At 47.4% G+C, this 14,204-nt stretch overlaps 5 protein-coding genes across 6 annotated transcripts; 1 reads left to right on the top strand and 4 right to left on the bottom strand.

Moving 5' to 3' along the window:
- Positions 1-900: 900 nt before the first annotated feature.
- On the bottom strand, positions 901-2,435 carry PV06_11611 (uncharacterized protein). Its single transcript, XM_016413318.1, has 2 exons — positions 1,669-2,435; positions 901-1,556 (listed from the first exon to the last, which is right to left on the bottom strand). The coding sequence occupies exons 1-2, from the start codon at positions 2,038-2,040 to the stop codon at positions 1,101-1,103; spliced, it is 828 nt and encodes a 275-aa protein (XP_016256314.1). The 5' UTR covers positions 2,041-2,435; the 3' UTR covers positions 901-1,100.
- Positions 2,436-2,836: 401 nt separating this feature from the next.
- Positions 2,837-5,262, top strand: PV06_11612. Of its 2 annotated transcripts, XM_016413319.1 has the most exons (6): positions 2,837-3,114; positions 3,172-3,346; positions 3,399-4,445; positions 4,509-4,608; positions 4,664-4,724; positions 4,777-5,262. In XM_016413319.1, the coding sequence occupies exons 1-6, from the start codon at positions 2,983-2,985 to the stop codon at positions 4,909-4,911; spliced, it is 1,650 nt and encodes a 549-aa protein (XP_016256315.1). In that variant the 5' UTR covers positions 2,837-2,982; the 3' UTR covers positions 4,912-5,262. The 2 variants fall into 2 exon arrangements, with proteins under 2 accessions (XP_016256315.1, XP_016256316.1); XM_016413320.1 differs by having other exon boundaries at positions 4,509-4,724.
- A 231-nt stretch (positions 5,263-5,493) lies between these two features.
- Positions 5,494-6,036, bottom strand: PV06_11613 (uncharacterized protein; the record flags this gene model as incomplete). Its single annotated transcript, XM_016413321.1, has 3 exons — positions 5,494-5,532; positions 5,584-5,976; positions 6,031-6,036. 3 exons carry the CDS (start codon positions 6,034-6,036, stop codon positions 5,494-5,496), a joined length of 438 nt encoding a protein of 145 aa, XP_016256317.1.
- Positions 6,037-6,471: 435 nt separating this feature from the next.
- Positions 6,472-7,390, bottom strand: PV06_11614 (uncharacterized protein; the record flags this gene model as incomplete). Its single annotated transcript, XM_016413322.1, has 2 exons — positions 6,472-7,145; positions 7,189-7,390. 2 exons carry the CDS (start codon positions 7,388-7,390, stop codon positions 6,472-6,474), a joined length of 876 nt encoding a protein of 291 aa, XP_016256318.1.
- Positions 7,391-10,367: 2,977 nt separating this feature from the next.
- PV06_11615 (uncharacterized protein) lies at positions 10,368-11,887 on the bottom strand (the record flags this gene model as incomplete). The annotated part of the gene is made up of 1 exon (XM_016413323.1): positions 10,368-11,887. A coding segment is annotated over one exon (846 nt), but the record flags the coding sequence as incomplete, so codon positions are not given.
- Positions 11,888-14,204: the final 2,317 nt, after the last annotated feature.

Genomic DNA, 14,204 nt, shown 5'->3' on the forward strand with positions numbered 1-14,204 from the left:
AGGTACCACACTCCGCACTAAGTATAACTCAGGTCTGATACACTACAGCTCGACAACAATGCCAATGACATCATGCGTTGTACAGCGAAGGTTTTTGAAGAAGTCTCCGCTCCTTTTGACACATTGTGGGAAGATCGAGTCGTGCTAGGTTGCTGGGCAGTATGTTTTACATTGAAAGGCCTGCCATCGCTGCAGCTGACGGGAGAAACCACAGGCGAACTATTTTCCTCTGTGCGAGGCCTACTTTCCCGGCTACCCAGTTGTCCATATTGGATTCTCCGTCCCATATTCGAGTCAATTCCTAGCGATTGAAAATATTGGGTACATCATGCTTCAAGAAACCCTCGTTTCGCCTCTAGGTAGGAGTTTTATTAGAGACGCTCGTGCTGCACAGCGCCCAATTCTTTCCTGGTCTGTCGATAATGAAATAGGTTTGGACTTGTGTGTAAGGAGGGAACTTGATGGAGTGGTAACGGACAACCCTAAGAAGCTCTTAGAGTTGCGGGAAAGTTCTATCAAGTCAGGGCGACCGCTAGCATGGTCGGTCAGGCGAATAGCCAGCGTCCTGCGTATCAACATGATTATATGGGTTTTTAATTTCATCTATGGAAGAAAGTATGGATTTGGGTTGGATCAACGATACACGACCAAAAGTCACTAAGCGGCGTTTGCCTCACAGCTAGTGAATTCATGCGGTTGGAAACTTTAAAGCAGTTGAATATTTACCTATTCCCAGACAACAGAGTCATGCTTAGCTCAAACATTTGCATTCATAGATATGAAAATGGGATTATACTTTCAATTTCTCACAAGGCTATCACCAAACAACGACTGAGAAAGTAGAATGAGACAGGGAAACGTTGACCATAATTTCCAAACCGAGAAGCACAACCTAAAGCAGATCATAATACAGTTAGCCGTGGTTATACATTGCGTGAATACCGCATTTGGTGACCGACAAGGCGGCCGGCAATCAGTAAAAAGATATGAAGTATTTAAAGTAAACAACATTCCATTGCATATTAGAGTTGTCCCCTGCTCAATGGAAGAGATCCAATACGTGTGTGGACATTACTCAACAAAGTGCTAGCTCACATGACCTATATGACAACCTTCCACTCGATCGGATCGATTTCCTGCCCTGTCATAAAGGTGATACTGCGCCTTAGCATTACTTCTAAAGCAACCATTTCGGTCTCGTCCCGGGGTGCGTAGATAATTAAGTAAGTATCTGCAACACCCAAAATGTTTTTCACCAAGTAGTGTCTTGGGACAGCCAGTCGATGTCGCTCAGCCCATCCCTTCTCGATTAGTATGCGAGCATCACCTCGCGAAACGTAAAGGTGGCTAGACGTATCCTCATGCGCATGTCCGATTTCCCCACGAGCAAGGAACACCGCCTCTGGCAATCTTGACGCACCCTGAGCTCGGTTATGTCGATTCAGGAAATCCTTCGTAGTGAACAAAGCACTATTACGGCGTTCGTATCCAGAAGTTCGGGTCTCCAAGAAAGTTGGGTTCTGAATAGCGGCGTTGGCGAACAGAGTTCGGATGGACTACATTGTAGTTGTCATGAGCACCTCTTGCAACAAAATCAAACATGGAAAGGTATGGACACATCATCAAGGAGCTTAAGGGGGAGGGCTACTATTGAGTTGGATCACTTACCTCTTTGACATGTTCAGGTGCGTTTTGAGATAGCTGCCTGTGTGGGCCAATCCCGTCACAAGTTGGCCTTTTGCCACTTCTAGGTGGGAGGGCTTTGATTTCCTCGTGGGCATCATCTCCTAGGTAATCCCCAGTCCATGTAGTATATTGCTTGGCCAAAGTGAATGGGCGAATCAAAAAAGTAATGACAGCCCATCCAAAGACGTTGTAGGGAGGGCCACCCGGACCAAGAGCCAGAAATCTTTTATAGTCGAGTATACACCAGATGATGCCTTTTACCACGGCGAGCGAGCCCCCTGCGACAGTAATCGAGATCCAACCCCGACCAGAACCCCATGAAGAGTTCGGCACGAGGCGACGCAGAAAATCCATCGAGACAGTTGAAGCGGATGGTATCTGAGACCTAGACCTATCTGCTTATTAGTGTCGAGACTTTGCTTGCAGGTCAGGTTTCTAGGCTTTATGTGCGCCACTGGAACCTGCTCTCTCTTCAGCAAGCCAGCTGTTACAGAGTAGTCTGCCCGTGAGAAAGGATGGGTTAACAAAACACATGAGAAATGCCTCATTAAAAATATTTCCCAGAGATTTGGAGTCCATTCCCCCAGTCAAAACCGGACTGAGCGCGGACTTTAGTAATTTTCCGCTCGATTATTACGGTTCCACGCAAAGTTCTCCTACGTCCGTACAGTATGGTTGAGGAGAATTAGAACCTGAATTGGGAAATGATGGCGGGAGTGCTGATGTCAAAGGGCAAAATCGAGAGGGCAAGATCAGCCGTGTCAGGTGGCCCGCAACGCACGACATTCGATCTAAAATTATAATACAGAGAATCAGTACGGAGCGGTGTCGCTGCACTCCACTGTCGGCGCCCAGAGTTCCGCCGAGCCCGAATGACAGCGATCAACGGGACACCGGGCTTTCATGCAATCCTTACTATCCACAACGCAAAATCCTACAGAATATCAAAGTATCGGAGGAGCTCGACTGGCCAGAACTTTCCCTGTCTTGGTCTTCCGATTGTCCCCGCTACTTTATTGTATCTGCGAAGATTGCATCATACAGTGGCTGAATAATATATTGTTAGTCGTAACTGTTCCACAACTAAGCCCCTGTCAAGTTAAACCATGGGGGGCCTGGAGAGTGAAGATATATGAGGCAATCAAAGATAAAAAGAGGTGGTGCGTACCCTGACATATTGCCCTGCTCATGATCACTATCCGTGATTTTCTGTCGACAAACTCTCAGATCAGCGCCATTGAAGTATATCTAGGACTAGGACCCTTTGTCTCACAAGCAAATTGATTCGACATAATTATGATATTCTATTCGAGAAGTGGCTCTTTTCTCTGGGCCTGTGTATGTTGCCTGTCTCTATTCGATTGGAAAACCGTTTACACAGGTGCAAGCCCTGTAGCTGAAAGAAAGCCAACTTTCGACTGGGCAAAGGCAAGTAATATCTCATATCGACATCGACAGACTAGCGTTGATATTGACCCTTGAAAGCTAGCTCCATCTGCGGTCTTGAACTGGACGCAATGCTTTGAGAATTACACGTGCACGAAACTGAAAGTCCCTCTTGACTATGAAAACCCTTCTATCGGAAGCACTGGCATAGCGTTCATCAAATTAGCTGCTAAGAACAACTCCGATACAGCGCCAAACATTTTGATTAATCAAGGTAAATTTTGCATGAAAGGAATCAATACTCGGCTCGCTAAATGCTTTCATAGGTGGTCCGGGAGGATCTGGAGTTGATTTCCTCCTGTCAACAGGATCAGAGTTGGAGGCCATTCTCGGATCTGACTACAACATCGTCGGCTTTGACCCCCGTGGAGTTAACAACAGTGGACCTGTCGTCGACTGCTTTCCCCGCCATTCGGATGCAAGGGAGGAGTTTTCCGATCAATTCTTTACTGTCACAGCCAATTCGTCTTCAAACTCTCTGGAGCAGCAATTTTACGCTGCTGACCTTTTCGGACAATGGTGTAGTGCAGCATTCCGGAAGAACGCCAGTGGCGAGTATGTGAGCACACCGGCAGTCGCTACGGATATGCTCACATATGCCAAAGCAGAGCAGAGAGCGGCGGGGAAACCGGAAGAAGAGGCCAAGCTGTGGTACTATGCTGTCAGTTACGGAACCGCTCTGGGTTCAACCTTTGCTGCCCTTTATCCTCAAAATGTGGGGCGATTGGTGCTCGATGGAGTCTTGGACGCCGAGGACTATTTCAACGGTGCGTGGGAGTCGAACCTGTACCAATCAGACGATGCGCTGGGTACCTTCTCGACATATTGCCACCAGGCTGGTCCCAATAATTGTTCTTTCTGGGGTCCGTCGTCGCAGAACATCACTGATAGACTAGACGTCATTATATCCACACTTCGAGATCATCCTCTGCCGGTAGCAGGTGTTGACAGTGAAAAAGGACCGGGACTTGCTACCTACGCAGATCTCAAGCAGCTCCTTCTCTGGGCCGTGTACGCTCCTGTTCAAAGATTTCCGGAACTCGCAGATGCTCTCAAAGCACTCGAAAGCGGAGATGGCTCCCAGGTCATGAACGGACTCGACAATGTGGTTGTCACGGATGACGAAGATACCATCATCAAATGTGTTGATGGCTATCGTGGAACTGATTTGTCCACTTTGGAAGCATACCAAAATTATGTAACACTTCTCGAGAAAGAAAGCCACTATTTTGGAGATGCATGGCCGACGAACGCCGACAATGTCCTTTGCAGGTCTGTGAACCTTACGACAACCGACAAGCGAGCCTTTTCTGGTACGTTGTCAACTTGAACTTGGCAATGACTACGAGACGCAACATACTTACCACGCCAAATAGGCTTCTTGCACCCAACCAGGTATAATACTTCATTTCCTATTCTGTATGTGGCCAGTACGATAGATCCTGTCACACCAACTTCGCAGAATCCTCCCAGAGGGTGAGTGAAGGCGGCTTGGAAGCTACGGTCAAGTTCCGACGACTGACTGTCGCAGGGCCTATAAAATGTCTCAATACTTTCCCGGGTCGGTCGTATTGCTGCAGGATTCCATTGGTGTATGTAGCTCCCGTCGAGCCGCAATAGCAGTACAACTAACACATTGAACAGCATACCGCCAGTATCAGCGCATCAGACTGTCTTGCAGAGAACATTAGCCGCTACCTTTCGGGCACCTTACCCAATGCCAACACGACTTGTCATGGAGCGCCAGTCCCCTTTCAGGACGCCTCAGCTGGTCATTGAGCAGATATCGGGTGAATTCACAGATATCTGCGTGAACAGTGGCGAGACCATTACACAACTTGGAATGCGGGACCAGCTTGGCCAACGTATTGGTCACCCGTGCCGTCACGATGGTTCGTGGTGCTGGCACCACGAATGGAAGTAACCAGGATGAGGCCAGTCTACTCTTCTTTCCTAAGACGGCCTACAATTATTTCTTACTGCAAAAGTTACTCGATAGTGGTTATGAGAGTATCTTTGCCCCTTTTATCACGCTCGAGCTCGGCATATCATGAATCAGTCTTTCAAACGACCGCAGGTTGGCCTGTAGCCTCATCTTCCACCGAACTACCTCTCGTTTCGATCGTTGCTCATGATCAATTTGTACTTTACTACGATGTTGCAGTCTTCTCGCACGTGCCGCAGCTCGGTACGCTATATTTCGTTTCCGATTGATGACCCGTTGATACTCCGCACGTTGTCTTTGCTCCTGTGCTTGTAGAAGATCGACTGTTTTGAGACTGGCGGCAGCTTCCAGATCTTTGGCAAGCTGAGTTTGTTCTCGCGCGACCATGTATGATAGAGCAACAGCGGAGAAAGCGGTCATGGCAAGCACCACGGTTGATTCGCAATTGCCCTGATCTGGAAAAGATGTCAATTAAAATCTATGAGCTAGTCTCATTTACAGCTCACTCGTTCTTTTTGTCTTGCAGTGGCGGACGGGTTACGTGCCAAAGCCTGCTGAACCGTGCTCAACACCCTCCCAAGGCAGGATGAGTATTCATTCTGTGTGATTCTGTTGATATGGTTTCGATGAACTGCCGCGTGACGGATTCTGCGTGAGAGCTGTAAGTCTAGCATGAATTGGTCTCTTCGATCTTGTATGATCCCGCAGTTCAACATAGATTGCCTATTGTCCAGACAATGGCGAGAAATATCATCAATAAGGAGCGTCAGCTCTGTAGCTTGTGGACAGGGCCATGACCGAGTCGAGAGTATATCTGGGGCCGCTGCCTCACAAAATGTGAATAGCGCTTGTTCGAGATCATTTGCCATTGAGTAAGGAGTAGATGAGTTTTGAGAAAGCTATACAAGTCATGTTAGCTCTCCGAATATGACTAGGTATGGACACGAACGTACCTGCATCCACCAAAATATTGTGAGATTACTTAAGCCTCAATCTCTGTTCCGGCTGGCATAATGATCACGAGGGATATTGGAGGCTCAGAGTTTGTTTGAATGATATTCGAATAAGTTCACTTTCAAGAACTGGATCTCCCTTTAATATGCCAAACTGGCGAAGTTCTGTAAGATTTCAGCGCTCAATCCAGAAGTCCCTGTCTTTGCGTATTCAATAGTCTCGCAGGAGATAAGGTGCACGGATTGTTTCGTGATCCTGTTCAGCTTTGATAGAGGATAGAATACTATACGCTCGATAAGAGTAAATTGGATCATTGGTTGAGGGTTAAGGCTCTTATCAAAAGAAATCAAGCTAACCTTGCGCCGAACAAACACTTATCTCATTTCGATCTCGTGCTCGCACTCACACCGGCACTGACGTAGAATCCATAGATCTGTGCATCAATAGACTTTACGAAGCTTCTTGACCCGCATCACATTCTGATGATACTCCTGCTCTTTCAAGTTGTCTCTCTGTCGCAGGCTACGCCGGCGACGCGGGTCTTTGTTTGCTTGCAGGGATCCCAGAAGCCAAGCTTCATCACTGAGTTTGCTTTCCGGGGTCCAGCAAGTTTTCCATTTGATCCGATAGAGCGCTACACCAGCCTGTTCCTTTTTCTGGATGACAGCATGCACATGAGAAAGGGCGCCTCCGCACTCTGCTTGACACTTCCGTGCATGCGGGTCTAAGGCCAACATCCGATCTTGAAGATCGACCAGAGCCATACTGTGGAGGTTCTCCAACTTGATCTCGGCGTCAAGCTCCTTAGCCTTCAACCCAGTCACGGCGTTAGCCGGGACAAAATCCTTTGGACGCATCCACCGATCCTTAGTATCCAATAGATACTCGTACTCTCCATGGCTGTAACAATATCTCCGGTCGTAGGCAGCGTCATGGTCCCAGAGTCCATCGAAGGGAAGTCCCACGGCCTCAGAGTCGAAAGAAGGTAAGTCCCCTGGGCTCCGCGCTCTGGTATCAGGATCTGCCACATTATGGACGGTGGCGACGATGCTAGAATCTGCTGCTGAGTTGTCCGAGGTGAAAGAGCTTGTCTGAGACGACAGAGCCGTTTGGGCTGTCTAAGCTGTCTGCATGTTGAGGCGACTCTGTGGTGTCACATTCTGCCATGATTTCTTCAAATGCGTCCGCCAACAGTTGAGACGGTTCATGTCTTCCCCTTTTGGACAAACGCTTCGAAGTCGACAACAGGAGAGGTGAGGTGATTTTGTGGGAGTTGGATCGTGGAACGAGAGGTCGAATTGTCTTGCCGGAGCGAAGAATTCGTGCGCCTCGAACTCCTTGAGGTCGCGTTTGAGGCATAGCTGAGAGAATCGATTGCAGAGCGGTTGGTATCTTTCAAAATCTTTCAAGGAGTGAGATCCAAGGAGTAAGAAGGAAGACAAGATGTAAAAGGACACATTGGGGGTCAGCGACCGTACTTATACCCATCGACGAGGGATTTTGACAAGTGCACAGCCTCTCTCCTTGTTCTCATTGGCGACAAGGTGAGACGAGACAGGATGACAGGATGCAGGGCGAATCAGCTTGATAAGTAGGGGGCCGTGATACTACCTGCTTATGCATAGTTGCTTCAGGTTGCCTTCCGTCGCTTGCAAGCGGATCTTATTTGACAGAGCTCTGCAGGGAGGTCACAACTCGCGGACAGTAGCTCGTCCTTAGCTGTGTTGTCCCAGTAGCTAAACCTTTACTGCTGCTAACATCCGACCTGTTGTCGATATTGCATAGGTCGGTATGAGGATAGAGTCGTCTTCGAAAGGAGTGAGATAAGAAAAGATTTGCTTCAGCGATAATAGGAACGTATAGCAGTCAACAAGTCGGAGTCAGTGTATCTGCGTGGGCGCGTATTGGCAGAGTGCCTAGAGTGTTCGTCGACCAGGCATTATTTTTGTTTCCAGGGGTTTTCCAGCGAGATGCTGGACAATGCCCTGGACTCAGCAGAATTAACGAAAGTATACATCCCGAAAATTTCATTCTCATTGCGCGGTGTCTTCAATAAGCCGTCAGCAAACTTCTCGGCTACCAAGGATGTATATTAACCATATCGCCCAGTCAATTCACCGGCCTCTCGCCTTGCCTATGGTTGGGAGTAACGATGTTGGTGCAACATGTTGTACCTCCCTACTGCAGCATTTTGTCTTGAGCGATTGGGAGACTCCACGGTGAACCCGTGTACCTGTGAGAGACTAAGCTAGCTAGCTCTCACTTTCGCAGCCACGATTCTTAGCTGAAGTATATGGCTAGAGATAGGTGTTGTGATATGAGGCTCAACCAACTATCATGACATTCAGGAAAGCTTCATGGAATGATTCCGCATGCTTGGAAATTGTAGGGAAGCTTCTAGTATGTCACTTCGATGTATATATACTTCTTCCTTAAAGAAGAAAATAGAAGAAAAATAAGGATAAAAAAAAAAAAAATGCTTCCACTGCCATAATTCACAACAATAGGGAGGCGTAACGGCTGAGAGTTGATATAACAGGCGGATATTGCCATCTGGATTCTGTCGCAGCTTTTGCGATATGTATTCCGTTGGCTTCTTGTCATTCTTTGCGTATATAAAAACATTCGCTTGTAACTTTGGCAGTAGGTACTTTTGCTGATCGTGGCCTCGTCACAGGTGAGAGATATCAATGTTGAGAGTTAAACCTTAGCGTAATAGGAGGTAGAGAACAGTGCTGCTATTCGCAAGGAAGGATGAATTATAGACTGGTTCATCTGAGTTGGAAAGACTCCATCCTCTGAGGGACATATTATCTACAGTTCCTGAATCGCCGTGTCAGTACAGTAGCAATCATCGCCTTACGCAATAAGAATAAACTCCAAGCTAGTCCGATTCAAAAGAGGAAAGTGCGCCGAGAACTAAAACACTTTAATGCTATCGAGAAATGTTATGTTAAGAGACTCCTGCACACCGAACATTTTCTCAGTGGACACAAGATTTCTCTGATTGTCTCCGTACGTTTATCTCTGGCTCGGGAAGTGCGCCGTTGAGGTAAATTACACTTTGCTTTTAGGCTTTGCAAAGTCTCTGACAAACTTGAGAACTGCAAGTATTGACCACCAATTCTACGTTTCAACTCCTTCCTGCAACTCACACACTCCTAGAATATCTTGCTTTAAAATCTAATCACACTTTCCAAAGAGCGGATAGCTACGCCGGCATTCTTCGTGCCTCCACGGCCCGCCGAAGAGATGTCCAGACGCTCGGAAGCAGAGGTTCGCAAGCGGCAAGATGCGGCATGATTCCACTCCTGAACCTGCTTTCCAGAACAACATGATACCTATTCCTACGATGATCTCTGCGAAATAGAGCGGAAAAGATTCAAGCCAGAAGGAATCGGCACCCGACGAGGTACAAAACCAGAGACTCTCTATTAGGAGTGCATAACCCGGAGCCTCAAAGACCTCCTATCTAAGCCTATGTAGCGAAACATCTTTCAGAAACACTACGTGAACGATGTACCAGCTATAGAGTGTTGACGAAACGTCACAATGGATCCGAATGAGGGATACGCCGGGCAACAAGAAGTAGAAGAGTGATTTTCGATTAGGGATCAGAGCTGCTGGAAACTCTAGGCCGAGCCTCTTCGAGAGAAGGAAGCTCTCCGTGAACACAGCATGCAGATTGAGTATCGGGGAAAGAAGGCAGAGATATGAGGGACGCGAAGGGATTTCTGATACTGCATACTGTCGCGATGTAGTCGACGACATTTTGCACCGCACGCAGAAGGTCACATCCGGTCCTGTCAACACGTTCCCACTTCTGTGATCGAATGCAGAGGATCAGTCTTATTGCGCCGACATTGGGTTACGGGTAAAGTCAGTGACGAGATCACCGATCCAACATCTGCTCAGGCAAGGTCCGAAGAGCAAACATGTCTTGGGCGCCAAGGACTGTCGGCACTCCTCTTAGGGTGGTCACGATCGAGGGGGCTTATGTTGCTTTTAAGTCGTTCCATGTTTTGCAAAGCCCTTCATCGTCTCTACTCCGATTGACCGTTGTTGATCTGAAAATCTCACCTCCGTTGTGTCATCTTTTTAGATCCTGATTGCGCTACTCTGATCCAATTAGGTAGACACATCCTGCAACCTATTTTCCGGACCTTCACGCTCCTACGATCCTCTTACCTCTCCACGGTAGTACCACTCACTCCCCATCTAGGTAGTTGCCTCCAAGCTTTGAACATCCATGCGATCTTTTCCTCTGGCTAAAACTGATCGAAAAGAAGATCAAGCTATCAGAAGCACTTAGTGATGAAGATAACATTTTTCAGATGCTGGGATATCCAAAGAGCACGGATGGAGTCAATAGTCCTACTTCATCAGAATTGTATTCTTCAAACTACTGCACATCTCACATCAAACCGAATGCGTGCAAGCTTTGGTATCTCTCTGACTGGATACATGAAAGTATCAATCTATGTACTCCTATTTATTTCAACTGGAATGGGCATACACGCTTTTTGTCCGCGTTTCCCTTTCGCATGAAGAGTCGTTCTAGCGGTACTCTTTGGCAAAGATTACTTCCTGGCCTCAGTATATTGCGAGAGACACCGGCTAGGTTGGGTTAATACTAGGCCACCACGGTGGATGCGAGCGTGGAACACCCCCCATTAACTGAAACTTGCGGCGTTGATGCTCAAACATGCGATTGGAAATAGATTCGCGGATCCTTGCTTTCTAGCAGGCAAAGTCTCGTCCCTTGGTTGCAGAATTTGCTGGTACTCTGCTGGGTCGGAAGGGTGGTCATGGTGGTCGAAGGAGACAGTAAACAAAGACAACTTGGAGCCAGATACAAGACTGCATCACGAGTTCGTCTCGTGTCAAGTATTCCGAGGAAATGACAATCACGGCCTGGAGTTGATAGGCAGAAGATGTTTCGGTTGAGCCGCTTCGATAAAATACGCCACTCCTCCTCACAAAAGCTGGCAAGTTTCCCTTACCAACTTCTCAAAGGTTTAGGTAAGGCCAAAGTCGGCAGAGACCTTTCCGAATTGCCGTCCTCATAGCTGGGAAATAATACCATGGCAATGACTGGGATCGCTGTACACTCATGGAATTTAAATCTTGGTTCAGCTCGCTCATCGACTCGTACTGTCCCTGCCAACAACCCATAATTATGGACCGGAAGCGTAGATTTTCCACGGATGGAAAGAAGCGTTGGCGATACATGTCCTCCACGTATGACAATTTTCCGTCCTGCGACATGTGCTTAGTCTCGTTGTAGAACGGCGGTGCGCCTGTCTCGATTTCGAATACGGTACAGCCGAAAGCAAAGATATCAGTTGCCTGGCTAATTGGAGGATCCGGGTGCTCTGGTGGTCGATAACTGTACTCGTCATAGTTCGCCAGTGCTTCTTGATCGTCAATTTGAGAGCCACCGAAGTCAAGCCACATCGCGACATCATCTCCGGAGATAATTGCATTGGCAGCGTTGAGATCGGCGTGTATGACATTGTTATCGTGCATGTACTGCAAACCACAGGCAAGTCCACTGACCCATTTTTCTTGCTGTTCATTTGAGATGTCGCCCTCTTTTAGTATTTCTCGCAGACACCGTCCCGCCTGCAGAACAATTGTTCTGTCTTGGACATAATGCAATTCTACTACATTTGGATGCCTGCCCAGTCGCCGGAAAACGTTGCATTCTCGGATGAAATTCTCGTCATTGCCGCTATAGATTTTTGCAGCTCGACTGCCAGTAATGATTATGATGGCAGTGGATCCCTGAATGTGCTTCGGCATTTCCAGGGTACCACGGTGAACTGATCCGTGGGCATGGATGTGATGATCCGTAGGATGATACAGAAGCATAATACTGCTGCCAAAGGGGGAATTCAATTCTTATGGAAAAGCTGAAAGGGGGCAATGAAACTCTAAATCTCATTTGTTCCTATTAGGCCATAGTGACGTAATTAGGCTTGCATGACCTTCCACGCGAAATTGATCTTTCTGCCCGTCCTGCTAACGAAATGGCCTGCAGAGAACTTCAAATAATCCATCAATTCAACCAAGTCACGCCGCATGGCTATCTTTTTCCACCTGTCATCAGCGGGCGGCATTATTGTCCAACTGGAGAAATGTGTTAAATGCAGTAGAAATTTGTTGTGGTCGCGATTCCTTACCTTCTCAATTCGAACCGTTCCCACGGACACTCCCGAGTCACGGCAGGTCGGACATTGGCCACCAATAGGAGTTGACCCGAACTGGGCTATGTCGACTCTCTCCATGGCGTCGCTGCAATAAGCCTGCGAGTTTCGAGCTTTCGGGCATCTGTCGTAATAACGCTGCTCTACTTGGTGCCGATTTGGTCGGCGGGGACAGTGTCTGTAAATGCGGATGGCTTTGGTGTATTGACACATGGTATCGTGGGTTGTTCGCTGCTAAACTACAAGTCATATTCCTATGTCATGTCAGAAGCAGGCGAAGGAAGACTACTTATACTGTCTCTGGTTCTAATTTGATGCAGCCATTTCACGTCATATTTAGCTAGATCGTTGCATAGCCAGTTTCCCTTCTGTAAGTTGGCTGCGCATGGAGGAGCAAAGATAAAGGCAAATAGAGTCAAGCGGCACCCAATAACATTCTAACACGATTATCTGCCCACCTGGTGCACCTTCAACTGTGCACCCTCTTGCACGGGGTCTTAAATTGCCGTCATCCACCTTAAGCCTCCAGCCCAACTGTCCTCCGACCCAGCTGTCTTTCGACCCAACTGTCTTTCGACCCAACTGTCTTTCGACCCAACTGTCTTTCGACCCAACTGTCTTTCGACCCAACTGTCTTCCGACCCAACTGTCTTCCGACCCAACTGTCCTCCTGTCTTTCGACCCAACTGTCCTCCGACCCAAACTACCTTCAAGACCAGCTGTCAATGGTTGCAATGGCTTCCATAAACGATCTCTTTGTTCACCCTGAGAGTTTACGTGATGTGCAGAAGGCTTTGGGCTACCAAATTAAGATGGTCGAGGCGCTTGAGCATGCAAAGGACCGGCTTTCGAAGACGAAATCTCTGGACGCTAATACCCTTGCAAAGTGTGGTGTTTTTGTACAACACGTCAATAGATCGGACACTCCCAATAACTTCTGTTCAGAAGTCTCAAAACTAAACTTAAATGAGCTGGCATTCTCGTTAATTAGTTTTGAAGACAGGCGGCTTAAAACACTACTCGACTCATTCAAGGCATCCGATATCAGGAAGTATGTCGAAAAGCAGCAGATTCAATGCCTCCATCGCTCTGAGATCTTTACGAGAATAAAATTCATTTTGTCAGCATGCGAGGGAAGCAGATTTGATGCTATCTACAGGACGGTGCTCCAAATGAGGAATATAAGCGAACCTGAGATGGCCAGGGACGATGGTAAAGTCAAAACCATGATAACTACTTACAACTACTTACTATCTACTGATTAGAACCCGAACCAAGGACTGCAGCTGAAGAACCCAACGCCTTGAAACTGCTAGGGGTTCGTCGAGAGAGCTTCAAGAATGTGTTCACCGAACATGTTGCGAACAATGCTCACTTGATGACAGTCGAGTCAAGATATCCTCGAGGGACACGTGGCGATGCCTTCATCTCCTTTGATATCGAATCGGACAGAGGCCCTGTTGCCGCATCACTTGACGCATTCCTGGACCGAGATACTCCGGTCGACAATATTCCCGAACCGTTCGGTGATACTATTGCCACTTCTATTGATAGGTGTGACCTCCGGAATTGGGAGAAAAGGAAGGGATATGTGGGCACAACAAACTGTGTGAAAGTGAAGATGATATATCATGTTGAAATTCGTTTATATGATGATGCTACTCTTGCTAATATTCTTCATTCATAGCTGCACATGGTATTTCCCTTGATACACTGTAGCCGAGATATTTGCAGGAAGCTTCATCTTTCCGCTACCTGTAACTGTCCATATCTCCTTATCCCCATCAAAGAAAATAACCTCCTTGCATTCTTTGCATAACAACTCTGTCTCGACATTCTTCGGCTCGACGTATCTAATTGAAACATATTTCACGACTTGTTTTAAGGTTGTATCGTCCGCAGAAAGGCTAGTCCAGCGGCGTTTCTGTCAAGCCAGTCAGCATTGACTTTGGTAGAGGTCCATG

The sequence above is a fragment of the Exophiala oligosperma genome (genome assembly GCF_000835515.1).
Source record: "Exophiala oligosperma strain CBS 72588 unplaced genomic scaffold supercont1.44, whole genome shotgun sequence".
In the NCBI taxonomy this organism is placed as follows: domain Eukaryota; kingdom Fungi; phylum Ascomycota; class Eurotiomycetes; order Chaetothyriales; family Herpotrichiellaceae; genus Exophiala; species Exophiala oligosperma.

Excerpts from the sequence above, each read along its gene's own strand:
- PV06_11611 (XM_016413318.1), bottom strand. The coding sequence starts at position 2,040 with ATGGATTTTCTGCGTCGCCTCGTGCCGAACTCTTCATGGGGTTCTGGT. Across the intron at positions 1,557-1,668 it reads CACCTGAACATGTCAAAGAG|TCCATCCGAACTCTGTTCGC; the intron begins GTAAGTGATCCA and ends ACTACAATGTAG.
- PV06_11612 (XM_016413319.1), top strand. The coding sequence starts at position 2,983 with ATGATATTCTATTCGAGAAGTGGCTCTTTTCTCTGGGCCTGTGTATGT. Across the intron at positions 3,347-3,398 it reads AAACATTTTGATTAATCAAG|GTGGTCCGGGAGGATCTGGA; the intron begins GTAAATTTTGCA and ends ATGCTTTCATAG. Across the intron at positions 4,609-4,663 it reads TCGCAGAATCCTCCCAGAGG|GGCCTATAAAATGTCTCAAT; the intron begins GTGAGTGAAGGC and ends TGACTGTCGCAG.